The sequence below is a fragment of the Petaurus breviceps genome, unplaced genomic scaffold (genome assembly GCF_028583685.1).
Source record: "Petaurus breviceps papuanus isolate PSGF00001 unplaced genomic scaffold, PetGlider_PUasm1.0 90897, whole genome shotgun sequence".
Classification (NCBI taxonomy): Eukaryota; Metazoa; Chordata; class Mammalia; order Diprotodontia; family Petauridae; genus Petaurus; species Petaurus breviceps.
In genome coordinates, this window is record NW_027187374.1 from 7715620 (window position 1) to 7731987 (window position 16368).

The 16368-nt window shown below is 37.0% G+C and overlaps 1 protein-coding gene across 1 annotated transcript in view; it reads left to right on the top strand.

Annotated features, from left to right (window-relative positions):
- The window catches only part of SON (SON DNA and RNA binding protein), a 35117-nt gene that overhangs the window by 8029 nt on the left and 10720 nt on the right, over positions 1 to 16368 (top strand). Inside the window, 6 exon segments of the mRNA XM_069074933.1 lie at positions 1 to 2985; positions 4190 to 4350; positions 6059 to 6205; positions 6451 to 6639; positions 14146 to 14256; positions 15840 to 15956. The exon segment at positions 1 to 2985 is cut by the window's left edge and continues 777 nt beyond it. Of these exon segments, the coding sequence (XP_068931034.1) occupies positions 1 to 2985; positions 4190 to 4350; positions 6059 to 6205; positions 6451 to 6639; positions 14146 to 14256; positions 15840 to 15956 (3710 nt within the window).

Sequence of the window (16368 nt, forward strand, 5' to 3'; positions counted from 1 at the left end):
CTGACCGTTCCATGATGTCATCCTATTCTGACCGTTCCATGATGTCATCTTATACTGCTGACCGCTCAATGATGTCTATGACTGCTGATTCCTATGCTGATTCCTATACAGATTCATATACTGAGGCATATATGGTACCACCCTTGCCTCCTGAGGAGCCCCCTACCATGCCACCTTTGCCACCAGAGGAGCCCCCCATGACACCACCATTACCTCCTGAGGAGCCCCCTGAGGGACCATCATTACCTGTTGAGCAGTCAGCATTACCTGTTGAAAATACATGGGCTACTGCTGGAACAGCATTACTCTCAGAAGAATCAGCTTTGCCCCCTGAGCCCCCTGTGATGCAGACAGAGATTCCAGAGTCTACAATGACTGATTATTCTGTAGTGGCTCCAGAGCCGTCAGTATTAACATCAGAGCCTGCTGTAACTGTTTCAGAGCCACCACCAGAGCCAGAATCTTCTATGACAACATCTTTAGAGTCTCATATGACTCAAGAACATGCTATTATAGGGCCACAGGCAGCTGTCCTATCTTCTGGACCCAGTGCAGTGTCAGAGACTACTATACTAACTACAGAACCCACTGAACCTCCTATTGTGACAGAATCAGTGGAAACTTTTGAGCCCATTTTAGCATCTGGGCCTATCTCAGAACAGATGATGTATCTGACTGAAGTGGCAATTCCAGAGACCTCAGTCCCAGAGGTGGCAGTCCCAGAGCCAACAGAGGTGGTGGTCCCAGAACCAATAGAGACAGTGATTCCAGAGCCGGCAGAGGTGGCAGTCACAGGGTTGGCTGAGGTGGCAGTCCAGGGGCCAGCTGAGGTGGCAGTCCAGGGGTCAGTGGAGGTGGCGATCCAGGGGCCAGCAGATATGGCGGTCCATGGGTCAGCTGAGGTGGCAGTCCAGGGGCCAGAAGAGGTGGCTTTCCAGGGGCCGGCTGAGGTGGCTTTCCAGGGGCCGGCAGAGGTGGCAGTCCAGGGGCCGGCAGAGGTGGCAGTCCAGGGTCCGGCAGAGGTGGCAGTCCAGGGGCCGGCAGAGGTGGTGGACCAGAGACTGACAGAGGTGATGGTCCAGGGGTCAGCAAAGGTAATTTTCCAGGAGCCAGCCACAGTGGTGGTTCAGGAGTCTGCCATACTGGTCCCAGAGCTGACTGCAGCACTCCCAGAGCCAACGATGGTAGAGGTGGTCATGCCAGAACCCACAGTCCTAGAGCCATCTGCAACAGTGCCCGATGGTACTGTAGTGGTTACAGAACCTACAGCAATGATGGAGCCTACCGTCATGACATCAGAGCCTGTTATTAGAAGAACAGATGTGGCCTCACCTGTCCAGTCTAATTTTTCTCAACAGACCACCATACAGGAAATGTCCGTTCAGTCAAGTGAAGAGGCAAATAATGAAAAAAGGCAACTGGAGAGTCATTCTTATGAAAGCATACACCATGTAAATATACTTTTGGATGTAAATAGTCCTTTAATTGCAAAAGAGACAGAACATAGCACTGTTTCTGCCACTAGCCCTGTTGTTAGTGAAGTTGGTATGGAGAAATTTTTGCCTGGCAATGAAACTGATCATAACACAGTGTTGACCACCTGCCCTAGTGAAGTTAATATAGTTGGAACTGTATCTACCACCAGTTCACATATTCATGAACTTGATGTGAAGGGAACTACTAAGGAGATTGAATTTTATGCAGTATCTGTTACCAGCTCAATAAGTAAGGCTGATGTTGAGGGACCTTTATCTACTCAAGAGATTGAACATGACATGGTAATTTCAACTAGTCCTAGTGGTGGTAGTGAAGCTGATATTGAGGGACCTTTACCGGCTAATGACATTCACCGTGATGTATTGTCTGCTCATAATCTACTTAGTAAGACTGATCCAGAAGCATCATTACCTATGAAAGATAGTGAACATGATACAGTAATTGCTGTCAGCCATAAAGATGGTAGTAATGAAGCAGAGAAAGAGATACCACTCTCTTCTAAAAGTACTGAACATGAGCCTGTATTTGCTACCAACATTTGTGATCTTAATGATGCAGATCTAGTGAGACCTTTACTTCCCAAGGATATGGAACGTGTCACAAACCTTAGGACTGATATAGAGGGACCTTTGTCTGCAAGTGGAGTTGAACGTGACATAGTAACTACTGCCAGCCCTGTTGTTATTAGCATACCTGAAAGAGCTTCAGAGTCTTCATCAGAAGAAAAGGATGATTATGAAATCTTTGTGAAAGTTAAGGACACACATGACAAGAGCAAAAAAACCAAAAGCCGTGATAAAGGTGAGAAAGAAAGGAAAAGAGATTCTTCATTAAGATCTCGAAGTAAGCGCTCTAAATCTTCAGAACACAAATCACGTAGACGCACAAGTGAATCCCGTTCAAGAGCAAGAAAGAGATCATCTAAGTCTAAGTCTCATCGATCCCAAACGCGTTCACGATCACGTTCAAGACGTAGGAGGAGAAGCAGCAGATCAAGATCAAAGTCAAGAGGAAGGCGTTCTTTATCAAAAGAGAAACGTAAAAGGTCTCCAAAACACAGGTCCAAGTCTAGGGAAAGAAAAAGGAAAAGATCTAGCTCTAGAGATAATCGCAAAGTAGCAAGAGCTCGAAGTCGTACACCTAGTCGTCGCAGTAGAAGTCATACTCCTAGTCGACGAAGAAGGTCTCGGTCTGTGGTCAGAAGAAGGAGCTTTAGCATTTCTCCTGTTCGCCGGAGCCGTACTCCAAGCCGCCGCAGTCGTACCCCTAGCCGCCGCAGCCGCACCCCAAGCCGCCGCAGCCGTACCCCAAGCCGCCGAAGAAGATCTAGATCTGTGGTAAGACGGAGAAGCTTTAGTATATCACCAGTTCGACTAAGGCGATCACGGACACCCTTGAGGAGGCGTTTTAGTAGATCTCCTATTCGCCGAAAACGATCCAGATCTTCTGAAAGAGGCAGGTCACCACCTAAACGTCTGACAGATTTGGGTAAGTTGGTCTATAACAAAAAAAAAAAAAAGATTGGATTTGTAAAAAACTAGAAATCAAGTTGAATGATTGCTTTCTTGTCCATCAAGTTACTATCTTATAATACCTTTATCTTTTTTTTTTTATGCAGCTTAGTTTTTGGGAGGCAGGGGGTGGTCTGGACCAGTCTGTGTGGGGAATTCCTGTTGTGGAAACTCTTTCCACTTATGAAACTGTCAGCTTGTTTGTAGTCTGAGATCATTGAATATGACATGGTAACTGCTTTCAGCACTTGTAAATAGCATACCTGAAAAAGGTTTCAGAGTTTGGGACACTGAGGTTGAGTGACAGCTAGTCAGGACTTGAACCCAAGCCATCTTTGACTCCAAGGCTGGCTGGCCCTGTATTTATTCACTATGCCATAGTCTTTTAAATGTATTTGCTCCTGGGTAGCAGAGCCTATTAACTTTCTATTCCTATTGTAGCAAATGTCATAAATTAATTTATTAATGGGCTAAATATCCTCATATTCTTTTGGAATGCATTAGGAAGAAGGTAACATGGAGATTACAGATAAAAACCTTGGGGAGTGGGAGGGTTGGGATGAGTTCACCTTCATGCTTCAAAACACTTGCATACAAATCTCAAACACTCTTTTCCAGCTCCTTACCCAAAATCTTCATCTTTTATATTCCAAATGTATATTGTTGCAAGGCAATCTGGAATGCCATTTAAAATTCCATTCTTAATCATTCTCTTAACAAGTACCATATAAACTATAGGTTCAGTAACTGTTATTAAGTAATTTTTGTGGGACCATTTTAGTAAGGTATTGTATAATTGATAAATTAAGATTAAGAGAACCAGGCCTGCTTTGAGCATTCACTATCAGCTAAAATCTTATTTCCAGTTTTAGCCATGGAACTGCTTACACCATAGTATATAATGTTGACTGATACTGTATCATTCCAGTGTTCAAGTGTGCCTGCTTTTTCCATCTAAGTAGGTTGTGGATTTCTAAATTGGATTGGTAGAGGAAGGAAACTAGAGATAGAAGAAAATAAGTGATATGAACTGTGGGTATAATTTTTCCTCTTAGAAAACAGATTTCTGTAGAACCAAGTTCAAGAACCTTGATGCTTGTTAATCTTTAGAAGAATACACAACTGTTTTGATTGTATAATATCAAAAGTACACTACTTGTAAATTTTTACTGTTCTTGCAGATAAGGCTCAACTACTTGAAATAGCCAAAGCTAATGCAGCTGCCATGTGTGCTAAGGCTGGTGTTCCTTTACCGCCAAACCTAAAACCTGCACCTCCACCAACAGTAGAAGAGAAAGTTGCTAAAAAGTCAGGAGGAGCCACAATAGAAGAGCTCACTGAGGTAAGCTAGTTCAAAATTTGCCTCCAGTTTTAAAATTGATTATTTCAGTGATGTTGACTCTGGAGCGTGCCAAAACCCAAATTGCGGGCTGAACTGATAATGGCTGGCTCTGAGCAGCCAAAACCCGAAATACAGACATGGCAGCGGCAGAAGCTCCGTTTAGCAGGCCATTATCCGGGATGGCTAAGCTCCGCTAGCTAAAAGTTACTTCCCATTACTTTTGCTTTCCAGTTTTAGAAGCCAAACTGACTGAGGCGCGGGACGTTTCGTTTGAATGGAGGAGGTGTTGAGTGAGCAACACGCAGAAGCGCGCCTACCGTTTCGTTTCCATTCACGACGTGTTCACTGACCGCCACGAGTGTACTACACATACGCAAAGACACAGACAATCTTCAGAAAATGATCTTTTGCCACCGGAGCTTGGAAATTAATGAGAATAGCCGGCCATTGCCTGAAAGGAACTTCTTTCGCATCAACATTTCGGGTTTTGGCCGCTCGGTACCAGCCGTTGTCGATAATGGCCGGCCATTATCAGTTCTTCCTGCGGTTCGGGTTTTGGCAGTAACATATATTAAGCATATTTACTGTTTTCATTTGGTCTTTTCAGTTGAGGCTTGTTTTGTGGGGTTTTTTTTTTTTGAGAACGCTGAAATATTGCTGCTAGGATCCAGAAAATACCACATTGTTTCATATGTTGAAACTTGTTATTGGCTAGCCTTATGCCAGCCCTTCACTGTCAATACTTTCTGTTCCTTTTGGTCACAAGCCTTATATAATTTGTTCTTTTGGCTAAATGAGCCCCCTTTTGTGATATTTTCAAATTGATAATGGATGTGAAGAATTCTAGTGCTTGTATAGAGAAAACAGAGACAGGTCTATCCAAATTTTCATTGTCATTTTTTAAGCCAGGCAACAGAGCCTTTACCTATTTTCTCAGGAAGGAATTGACTTTGTCTGCTTCATGTATCAGACCTTGTCACTAACTCCCTGCCCTTTTTACCTTTTTAAAAAAAAAATTGAACTCTACTTGTATGCAAGATGGATCCCATTCAGTCTTTGATCTATAAAACATTCATGGAGGAAAAATGTCAGTAATTTCCCTTCTCCCCCTCCAGTCTTACTCTACAGTTATGAACAGACACCTTTATTTTTCCTGTCTTATGAATTTTGTTCTAACCACTCCCTAAGAATTACCTTTCCTTCTTCTCTTGAATCAGCGTCCCTTACCTTCACAATCTGGCTTTAAGCCCCTTTAAGGGGATCTTCCTTGATAATTTAATCCACCCGACTCTGTTCACTCTAGCCTGCATTCCCTCAGCACTTATGTACTCAGTTTGTATTATATCAGTTTGCACTTGTTAATGTGTTGCTCTGTAAAAGCGTTCTTCAGTTATTTCATGTGTATGTATTCTGTCTTTTGATCTAGATTGTAAGCTCCTTGAGGGCAGGGACCATGTCTTTTACTTTTTGTATTTCCCTGACAGTACCCAGTACAGTGCTCTGCACACAGTAGGTGCTCAATAAATGTTGTTGACTGACTGACTGGCCAGAGTCTGCTAAGTAGCTAACTCATCTGTCTGTAAATGTAAACTTGTACTTTTAAAAGTTATTTTACATGGTTTTGGTCCCATTAAGAAGTGGATGTGTTGTCTGAGTATACAGGGTGTGTAAGATTATCTTTTGTTTGTTTTTTTTTTTACTCTTTAAGAAATGCAAACAGATTGCACAAAGTAAAGAAGATGATGATGTTATAGTGAACAAGCCCCATGTTTCGGATGAAGAGGAGGAAGAACGTCCTTTCTATCATCATCCCTTTAAACTCAATGAACCTAAACCCATTTTTTTCAACTTAAATGTGAGTACTGAAATTAATACACAAGAAGTCAAAAGCTGGTAACTTAAGTTTATATTGAAATACTTTGGCTTTCAATTCCATTTTAGAAGTTTTTAAATTTAGGTTTCTGAGGAGAAATTAAAAAAAAAATTAAGTGCCTGAGGATGTATGTTAAGTGAATAACACTTAGAGATTAGATTATGTGACAGTTATTCAACTTGGTATTATATCAAACTTAATTTGTGAAACATTTTTTTCTTCCTTAGATTGCTGCTGCAAAACCAACTCCACCAAAAAATCAGGTAACATTGACAAAAGAATTTCCTGTATCATCTGGCTCTCAACACAGAAAAAAGGAAGCAGATAGTGTTTATGGAGAGTGGGTTCCTGTAGAGAAAAATGGTGAAGAGAACAAAGATGATGATAATGTCTTCAGTAGCAATTTGCCTACTGAGGTAAGTAAAAGTAACATTTTGCCCTTTTTTTTTCTTAAAATACCTAAAACTGCCATTTTATTGTTATTTTATATCTGATTTGGATTCTGTTTCACTCTTCTTAGGGTCGGGTTAAACGGCAGGGCCGGGTTAGACGACAGATGAGACAACCCGCAGCTACTCATTTCACAGTAACTCGATGCAATTCACTTTGTGGAACCACGCCACAAAGTGAACAGCATCGAATTGCAGAGAACAGTGTTGTCACGTCCTTACCCAACATTGGGCCCTCCTTGCATTTATGGGGAGGTAGCCCAAGGTACAACTTTTCTTTAGCTTCCCGTTTTGCTTCCAGGCTTTATAGCTCTAGATTTTGGTGGTAGCAAGTTTAGTGGGTAAAGGAATTAGGGAGATAGGCTGAGCTTCAGGTTGAACACTTGAATCAAACTTGAAATGGTCCTTGCAGGCTGACAACCAACTTGGGTACACAGTCCATTTTCCATAAATAAAGTTCCTAATTGTACCTCCAGATTATTTGTCAGATACCCTTCTATTTTTCCTCATTTTCCCTTCCCCTGCACTACCCTGGCCCTTTTTTATTCTTGTGTTTAACCTAATGCTCAGCCTCTTTCTCCATTCCCTTCTCCCCCTTCTGCTACTATTAAAAACTGGAGAAGTGGAATCCACACTTGGAAATACTTGTGTGGCACTAGTAGTATCTTGTCAGAATGATGCGGTAATAATGCCAAACAACCCCCATTAAAATGCTGCCTGACTAAATAATGTGCTACTCGTTATAGTGCACATCAGAACAGCAAGACTGTATATATATGTAAATATATATATATCTGTATCTTTGTATGTATCTCTGTATCTGTACCTTTGCTGTATCTTTTAATAAACAGTTTACTTTTATTTAACTTGTTGTGCAAAATCACGCTTGGGGGATCTGGGAGGGTGGAGATTCAGTAGGGGGGTGGGAACTCCCAAATGATCCCTCAACCACCTTTTCTTTCTCCTGCCCATTATTCCCATAGTCTGGACACACCTCCATGGACTGGACTAGCTCCCCAATGCCCTGTAAAAGTGGTGGGCTGGTTTCCCCACATCCTCCTATCCCTGCAGTCTGGATGTCTGTAGGTCAGAAAGACCTGTCCTTTATATAGATCCATGCCCCTTTAGAGACCTTGAATACTCTTCTATCACTCCACACCTTTAATGTCATAAGTAAACAAATAAAATTTTTAAAATTAGAAAGTGAACAGAACCCAAATCAGAAACATAATAACATTTTGATAGCAGTATTTTTTTTCCCTTTAGCCTGTTGATTCACAGGCATTTTCACTGTGCACTTTTAGTCCTGCATTTTGACATGTAGCAAGCTCTAGGCATTGAAGCTGGGAAGCATAATAACTAGCCATTGAAAATTCTATTTACCAGCTGATAATTGCTTTGGGGACTCTCATCTGCTCGTGGTTCCACAGAGTTGAAACATTCTGAATGTCCCCAATATAGAAGGAAAAATTGGGAACTTGTCATCTTATTTCATATTAGCACTTTTTTTTTGTTTTCTACCTTGTTTGGAAACTATTCTAATCAATTAATGGCAACATTTAATACCCAGATCAAGTTACTTGAAGGTTTTAAATTTCTCAAAAGGGACATGCTTAACATTTGCTAGTGACTTCCTTTATTATGTAAAAAACTAGATTGGGAATTCCGAACAGTCTCAGACTTAGGTTTCCTCATAGCATACACTTGTATTACATTAATTTAATGCATATAATTAGACATTTAACAAGTAGGGGGGAACACATTCAAAATTTTGTAAGTAGCCAGGAAGCTTTTTAACATGGGAAGTGTTGCTGCGGAATGAAGATTAAACCTTTTTCCAAATGATGTTTCTAAGAACCTAAACTGCCGTGGAATATTTTAATATGATTACAAGCATTAACAGCGGACAGAAGAATACATTGGGAAAATGCTTAGTGAATACTTAATTCAGCTGAAAGGAAAATGTATTAATTTAAACCAAAAGTCTAGTCTGATCACACTTACTTAACACTTCACCACTTTTGAAGTAACCTAGTTTTGAGCAACATATTCCTTAATGCTTTGGGTTTGCCCACCCCCCAAAGTAGACAGTTTTAAGTGAGGCCGCTTAAATCATTTACCTTTGAATCCATTAACTTCCTATTTGGAGGATTAGATAAATATGTGACAGATACTTTTCATGGAATTCAACTGTTATTTGATTGACTGACTATATGAAAACTGTTCTCCTGTATATTTGAGTCAGCTACTTAGAATGCCTCAAACATATTGGTTAGATGATAATTTCATCTAAGTGATTCCAAAATGTACACAGTTTGAGAAAGGGTGAAGAATTTTTTTTATCAGTTGTTTTCATTTTCACCTGTTATTCACACAATACATATATTACAGTCTTATTAAGCACCTAGAAGAAAATTTTATCAATGGAAAATCATTATCTTATTATACTAAATATGATCAAATTTATGAAGTAGCCTGTGAATAAATTTTTGAGGGGAACTACATTTATTGAGGAACTAGTGATAAATTTATGGAAAAAATACTCCTTAAATGCCACATTTTTGGATTTAAATGACTTTTGGCAGAAATAAAATTCAGTGAGTTAATGCAGCAATACCTTTTTTGGTAGAATTACTTGTCAAGGAATTTTTCATTTTAATAAAGGAAATGAACTTTGTACATACCAAATACAATTGTATTATGTGAAGGTTAAAGATACATTCTCCATATAAGCCAATTAGCTTTGCTGTTCTCTGGCCACAAACTGCATTCCTAACTGAAAACAGTTGTTTTGTAAATGAGTACTACTGTTGTTCCTGGTTGGGGCTACCCAAAGATGTGGATGGATCAACAAAAAACCATCGCTACTACTATAAAAAATAACTATTCTATTGACAGTGGGTCAGTAATATCATCTTTATATATGAAGAACCTGCAGCAGAGGACTGTATAATTTTAGTCATGTCATAAATGTTTTGAGAAATGTATTACTGTAGAATAAGGGCTTGATTTTTGGTAAAAACAAATAAAAGTAACTTTCAGAGGCTTAAAAGAAAAGTTTCTTAAATCAGAGAAATATTAATGCAGTATCTAGCCAGGAGTAATTTGTTTCTTGTCATTTCTAAATAATGTGGTACAAAAGTGTCTAAACTTAATCAAGGAGACTCTAGATTTAAGTTTGTTAACTTAAAAGAATTATGATGTTAGCCAAATATATTTCATAAATACATTTGAATTTGGGTTTCTTTTGTTCTCTTCATCACCCCCTTCCTCAAGCAATCAGGAATAACTAAATGTTCCAGCAGAAACAAATCTTAGAACTTTGTAATATTTAAAGATTAGCAGTCACTTTTATTCAAGGCAGATGGGGGTGGGGTGAGGATATGTGTGCAAATTTCACCTTAGTTCCTTCTTTACCTTCTCTAGTTCTTTTACATATCTTACACAGAAGTGAGATGTATATTAATATGAAGGTTTTATCAAATGTTAGTTTACCATAAATTTCTTAGTCATTCAGTCAATATCTGTTCCTTCTTTCCCCCATTAACTTATATAGTTGAAATTAATTTTTACATATAATCAAGGTTTCCCTTGATGTGTACATTACCAGTGTGAGGCGCAAATATTTAATAGCCAAACAATTTGAAACACCAAATTTTGATTTTTCTTGATACTTTTTTTGTCTGAATTTATAATTTCCTTAAAGCAGTTTCAGCTGAGCAAACTCCCTCTACCAATGCAAATCAGAAACTATTCTTAAATTTTTATGTAATAGTCTTATTACATACTCTTTTAGCTATATAATAAGTTTTTAAAACTGATGAAAAAACTGAGAAATGTAACTTGCCCAGGATCAGCAAGGCAAGTTAAAAAGTTTTGAGCACATACTGAGTGCCAGGCACTGTGCTATGTACTGGGTATACAAAGAAAGGGGAAGCTTTTTGTCTGTATCATATGTGACTTGAAATTGACTTATGGGCAGATTATGAATTTTCCACTCTTAACAACCCCTCCCTCCTGGATGTATCTACACATATTAACATAGGAAATATACTCAAATTCTTTATAACATGATATAATTTCTTTGGCTCCTGACCTCATCTTCCATTTCTTATTGCAGATGTTAGTTAGTCTTCTGGTATCTGTAATAAATCTTTTTATTTTTAAAAATTTCCTTTACTTTATGCCCTGTTAGATACTAATCAAAGTAATTTATTTTTTACTTTAAAAAGTGGTTCATTTTTATTTTACTCTATTGTAGAAATGTTTTTTATGCTGACATTAAATAGAATAAATTGAACTTTAGAGGCAGCAACTCAGTTAAAAAAGAAATAATAGTTGTTCAGGGAAAAAGTAAACAAACATTAATATTAATTCATATCATTAATATGGAGCTTGTAATGCAAATTAAGATGAACAACCTCTGTGCCATTTGTCAAGAAGTAATCTCCTTCATTGATGAAATGAAGATATTACCTAATGGATAGTGGTTATTGATTATGGTAAAACAAGTTGAAATTCTGTACTGCAAACACATATCGCAACCTTTAGAAGTGCTGGAGAGTATAATTGGAATTTTGAGTTGTTTTGCTGTCTGGCACATAGTTACATACATATGAACACTTGATGATAATGGTATCAAAGAGTATTGGAGTTGTCCTAATTTAGAAACTTGACCATGAAAATTAACCAAAGTTACACTTAAGATTTATAGGAATAATTATATCCCTCAGGATTTAGTATATTTATAAAAATGTTGATGTTAATTATGTTTCCAATCAGTTTTTTTTTGGAGAGTAGGCTTTTGCATTATTTGGGATGTTTACATTACTTTTTAGCTTCTGAGCTGCCTTTAGAATGTTAAGTTTATACAGGATATAAAGTTTTTTAGTTTTTTTTAGAATCAACGTTGTGATATTTGGGGTGGGCACTTAAAGTTTGATTGAGTACTCTCATTTAAAAGGATCTGAGTAAGCTTTTTTGTGCATTGTTGTTTATAGTCCCAGCTAGCCTGAAAAGCAGGAGAAGTGGGCATTTGAGGCAAACTTTCAATATCTCTAAAGGGTTATAAGGTGGTACTGATTCATGTTATTTTAAAGATGTCTCCTTGTAATCTCTAAAATGGTGAGTACTGAGTTCATAGTCAACATGCTGTTTTGTAATGAAGCTAAAGTTAAACAGCACTTGATGTTTTTAGGGTTTTATCAATAGGAAACTAAATAAAATTGTATAATTTTAAGATCAGTCTTAAACAATTTTCACACAAATTATACCAACAGTAAACTTGTTTTTAAAATGGGATCTCTAAAATATATATTTAATGATTTTTGGAGGTGACAATATTAGGATGAAAGAAACAGTTGGACTCTTACTGAAATATGTAGCATCATCTCATAAAAAAATGAAAAAAGAGGTTTGAAGTATTGAAAATAGGGAAAAAAATACACACAAACACACATGAACAAGTTGACTTACACTCAAGATGGATGCAGTGATTCAGACCACAATGTTAGGTTTATGCTTCTCTATCCAACTTTACTTCTACCAAATTTTGGTAGAAGTGGTATCTATACCTTATTTGTCAATGACATTTCTTTTTCATATCAACATTACTGGCTAGTTTTATTAATCTTGTCATACCTTAAAGGGCTTATGGTTGACAATTCCCAACAGTGAGTTTCTTTTCAGCATAAGCTTTATAGAATAAAAAGAAGTGTTAGAGAATGGAAACTTAACCAGGATTGAATAAAAAAGAATGAACTGCAAATTTCCTAATAACCATCAGAAGCTAGAAACAGTCTTAAGTTTTTGCCGGTGAAAATTACTTCAAACAATGCTTGTGCATATTCAGTTGTGTTCTTTTGGTTCTTAATGTCCTGTAGGGAAATGTGGGATCATAAGATTTTAGAATAGTTAGTTGCAAGGGATCTAAAAGGCCATGGAACCCAGTCCTCTCATTTTACAGGTTAAGAACCAGACCTGTGGAGAGGAAATAACTTGGTCAGACATGTACACACAGTGACCTAAGAAGTAACTATTTTGGAATACCCCTAATTTTTTTTATTGTTGCAAAAAATGGAGGTGTTCAAATTGATGTTTGAGTGTGAGATGGCCGAATGAGAGATCTTATAAGATCAAGGATCTTGAATAGGAGAAATCTGCACTTGGTGTGAAATTGAATTGTAACACCTTTAGTCCATGTGATTTGGTAGTTGTTTCTTTATAATATATGCATTTCCACTCAAATCAGTTTAGGATTTTTAGAAAAATTGTAAAACAATGTGAGATAGATGTATGTAGATCATATATGTAGTAATTTTTTGCCCTTCCTCCTAAGAAAAGAAAATTTGAGAATTAGGTGGATTGCCATAAATTGATGGTGCATTTAATACATAGTAGGTTGGATCATTTAGTTTTTTTATGTATATCTCAACAATTATTTTCTTGTTGATATTTCAAAGTGTTTTTAGATACTTGGCCCCCTAAAAAAACCTTATTACTCTTTATTAGGTAAAAGAATCTTTCCCCATTTGCTTAAATTCTTTAATATATCATTTATACATGTCATAAAACTTTCAAAATGCTAGAACTTTCCACAGATTTCATTTTATATGAACAAATTTATATAAGTTGGAATTAAATGTATTTATCAGGTTTAAAGCTGGAATAAAATTTAGATATTATATAATCCACTCCTTTGGGAGGTTAATTGAAATGAATATGGGTTCCTAGCTGTTGATTGCAGATCAGAGAATTGATCCCAGAACCTCCAACTTCAAATTTGTTGTTCCTACTAATACCCTAGTGTTTTGATGTCATTGAAATGTAGCTTTCGGATTTGTAATAGGGTTAAGAAGCAATTTTCTAAGAAATTGAATTCACCAGGTCACCTTGAAGCAAGGTTAGTGATTGATTGAAAGGAAGATTAAAGTCATGTCTTTTGTCTTATATTTTTCAAAATTGGCCTTTTTTAGGTGGTTCTTAGTCTAGGTATCTCATTACAAAAAAAAAAATTCTAATAAAAGTGAATACAAGAAAAATAAAATAATTTTATTCAGTAAAAGGGATGAATTAATATTTAAATTTTGTCAAAGTTCTTTATGGAGGCATTATGATACAGTGGGAATTACACTTGAATGGGAGATAGACCTAGATTCTAATTCTTATGCCACTTTATTAGCTGTGTCATTCTGTCACTGGAGCACCATGTTTCCGTTTTGTTTTTTTTAATAAAAAAAGGAAAGTAGTTCATAATACCTTCCCTCTACTTCACTGGTTTATTGTAAGAGCTAACTGAGAATATTGTATGCAAAAGCACTTTGGAAACTGCTAAGTACTATGCAAATATAAGGCATTAGTAATGTTTTACTTGTGTTTTTAAAATTTTGATTTATAACAACTAAGGATATAAGTTGATATGTAAAATACCCTTTTTTGGTCATGATAATTTGAAATCTTTTTTTTCTTCCTTAGCCTGTGGATATCTCTACAGCAATGAGTGAGCGAGCACTTGCTCAGAAGAGACTTAGTGAAAATGCATTTGACCTTGAAGCCATGAGCATGTTAAATCGAGCGCAAGAGCGGGTATGTAGTAGTCTAGTGTAATTCAAATTGTTAATCATAGAGGACATATGTTTTAATTGATGTTAGATTTAGGATATAAAATTGAAATAGAGTAACTTGGTTATCCAGAAAATTGAAAGGAATAATTCATTTATCTTAATAAGCTGGTGATTTTAGGTGAAAAAATTTTTGAATTTAATTATCCTGATAATTTCTTTAGTGGTTCACTTTGCTTTTTAATTGTAGACTTAGATAAAAATATTACTATGGAACAAGTACCTGTTCATGACTTTGGAGAGAAGAGACTTGATTAGGCTTGAATGTGTGAATCTCCTCGTAAGCAAGTCATACTTAGTCTGGTGTTTGCATTTGGGGACAGAAATTTTTAGATCCCAAACTTCCTTTTTAAAAAAATTTTGTTATTTAGTGAAATATTAGGAATGGAAGCTTAAAATTCATAACCATATTTTAAGCATTATCCATCTTTGCTTTTTTATCTTGATTTCTTTTTTTTTCCCAGATTGATCAGGTTCAAGGCACCTATTTTTAAAAATAGATAAACTAATGTTTTAAAATATATTTGGGTGATAGATGTAAGAGGAGGGAGAGATTTTGTTTCAGAATAAGTTAGCTGGGCATCATCTGTTTTGTTTTTCAGTTTCAAACATTTCTTGGGGAGCAAGAAAGCTTGCTTTGTATTTTTTCCCTTTAAATTCGTTTTGAATGGTTTCAAGTTGTTTTTGTTGTTTCCTTTTTGGGGAAACTTTTTATAAATCTGGTCAGAATTAGAGATCATTCAATTTTCTTCATTTTCTAAAAACAGTAAAATTCACCCAATGTAGTGATTTAAAACTTTTAGTAATTTTAAAAACATGCACATTTAGGGAAGTAGTGTAATTCAGGGGAAAGAACACTGGACATGAGCAGAAGACCTGAGTTTGTAACCTGCTTCTTAGTCTTATTACCTGTATGATTGTGGGGCTAGGTTTTCTGCACCTCAATTTCTTTTTTTTTTTGCTTTCTGGAGGGCAATTGGGGTTAAGTGACTTGCCCAAGGTCACATGGCTGGTTTTTGTGTTAAGTGTTTGAGGCCTGATCTGAATCCAGGTCCTTCTGACTCCAGGGCTGGTGCTCTATTCATGGTGCCACCTAGCTGCCCCCGCACCTCAATTTCTTAATATGTAAAATGAAGGAATTGGCATTTTGTGGTCTTTGAAGTCCCTTTTAGCTCTAAATCTGTGATCCTCTGACATGAGTTTGAAGCTACTTGTGTGACTTTGAACTCAGGTCCTCCTGACTCCAGGGCCAGTGCTCTATTCACTGCACCACCTAGCTGCCCCTACTGTGTGACTTTGGACCCCTAGACTTTAATTTTCTCATCTCCTAAACAAAGGGGTTAAACTAGATTGACCTCCATGGTCTTTTGCGGCTCTAAATTTATGATCATAATCCAGTTGATAATGTCATTATTTAAAAATTCATTGTTTTCAATTTCTATATATTTTAAACTGAACACACATTTTTACAAGGGAAATAAGATTATAATAATGGAGATTTATTAATCTTGCTTCATGTATTCAAATGTGTTTACCTGCTTTCTTTAGATTGATGCCTGGGCTCAGCTAAACTCAATACCAGGCCAATTCACAGGAAGTACAGGAGTACAAGTTCTGACACAAGAACAGTTGGCAAATACTGGTGCTCAAGCCTGGATAAAAAAGGTACTCATTATGCAGATAGACACATGCATCCAAATAGAATCCTAAAACATTAAAAAAATTTTAAATTGCATGAGTGAGAAACCTATTGTTTGGCTCTAACTGAAATTCATAAGTAAATTTGCTATGTATATATACTCTAGGATGGACATTGAAGATGGACCTGATCCATGGAAAAATGGCAAATGTTTAAAACTGGCTCATGATCCACCCAGTTTATATCCTTAGGTCATTTTAAAATTTATTATTGTTGTTGCTTTTGGTGGTGGTATTTTTGTTAACCATTTTTTGAGTGCTAACTGTGTGCCAGGTGCTGTAAAGAATATTCCACAGTTCCTGTTGGGCTACTAATCTAATAACTTAAAGCGGTGGTTCTCAAATTTTTCCTCATCAAGGGACGCGTGAAAGGTTTATC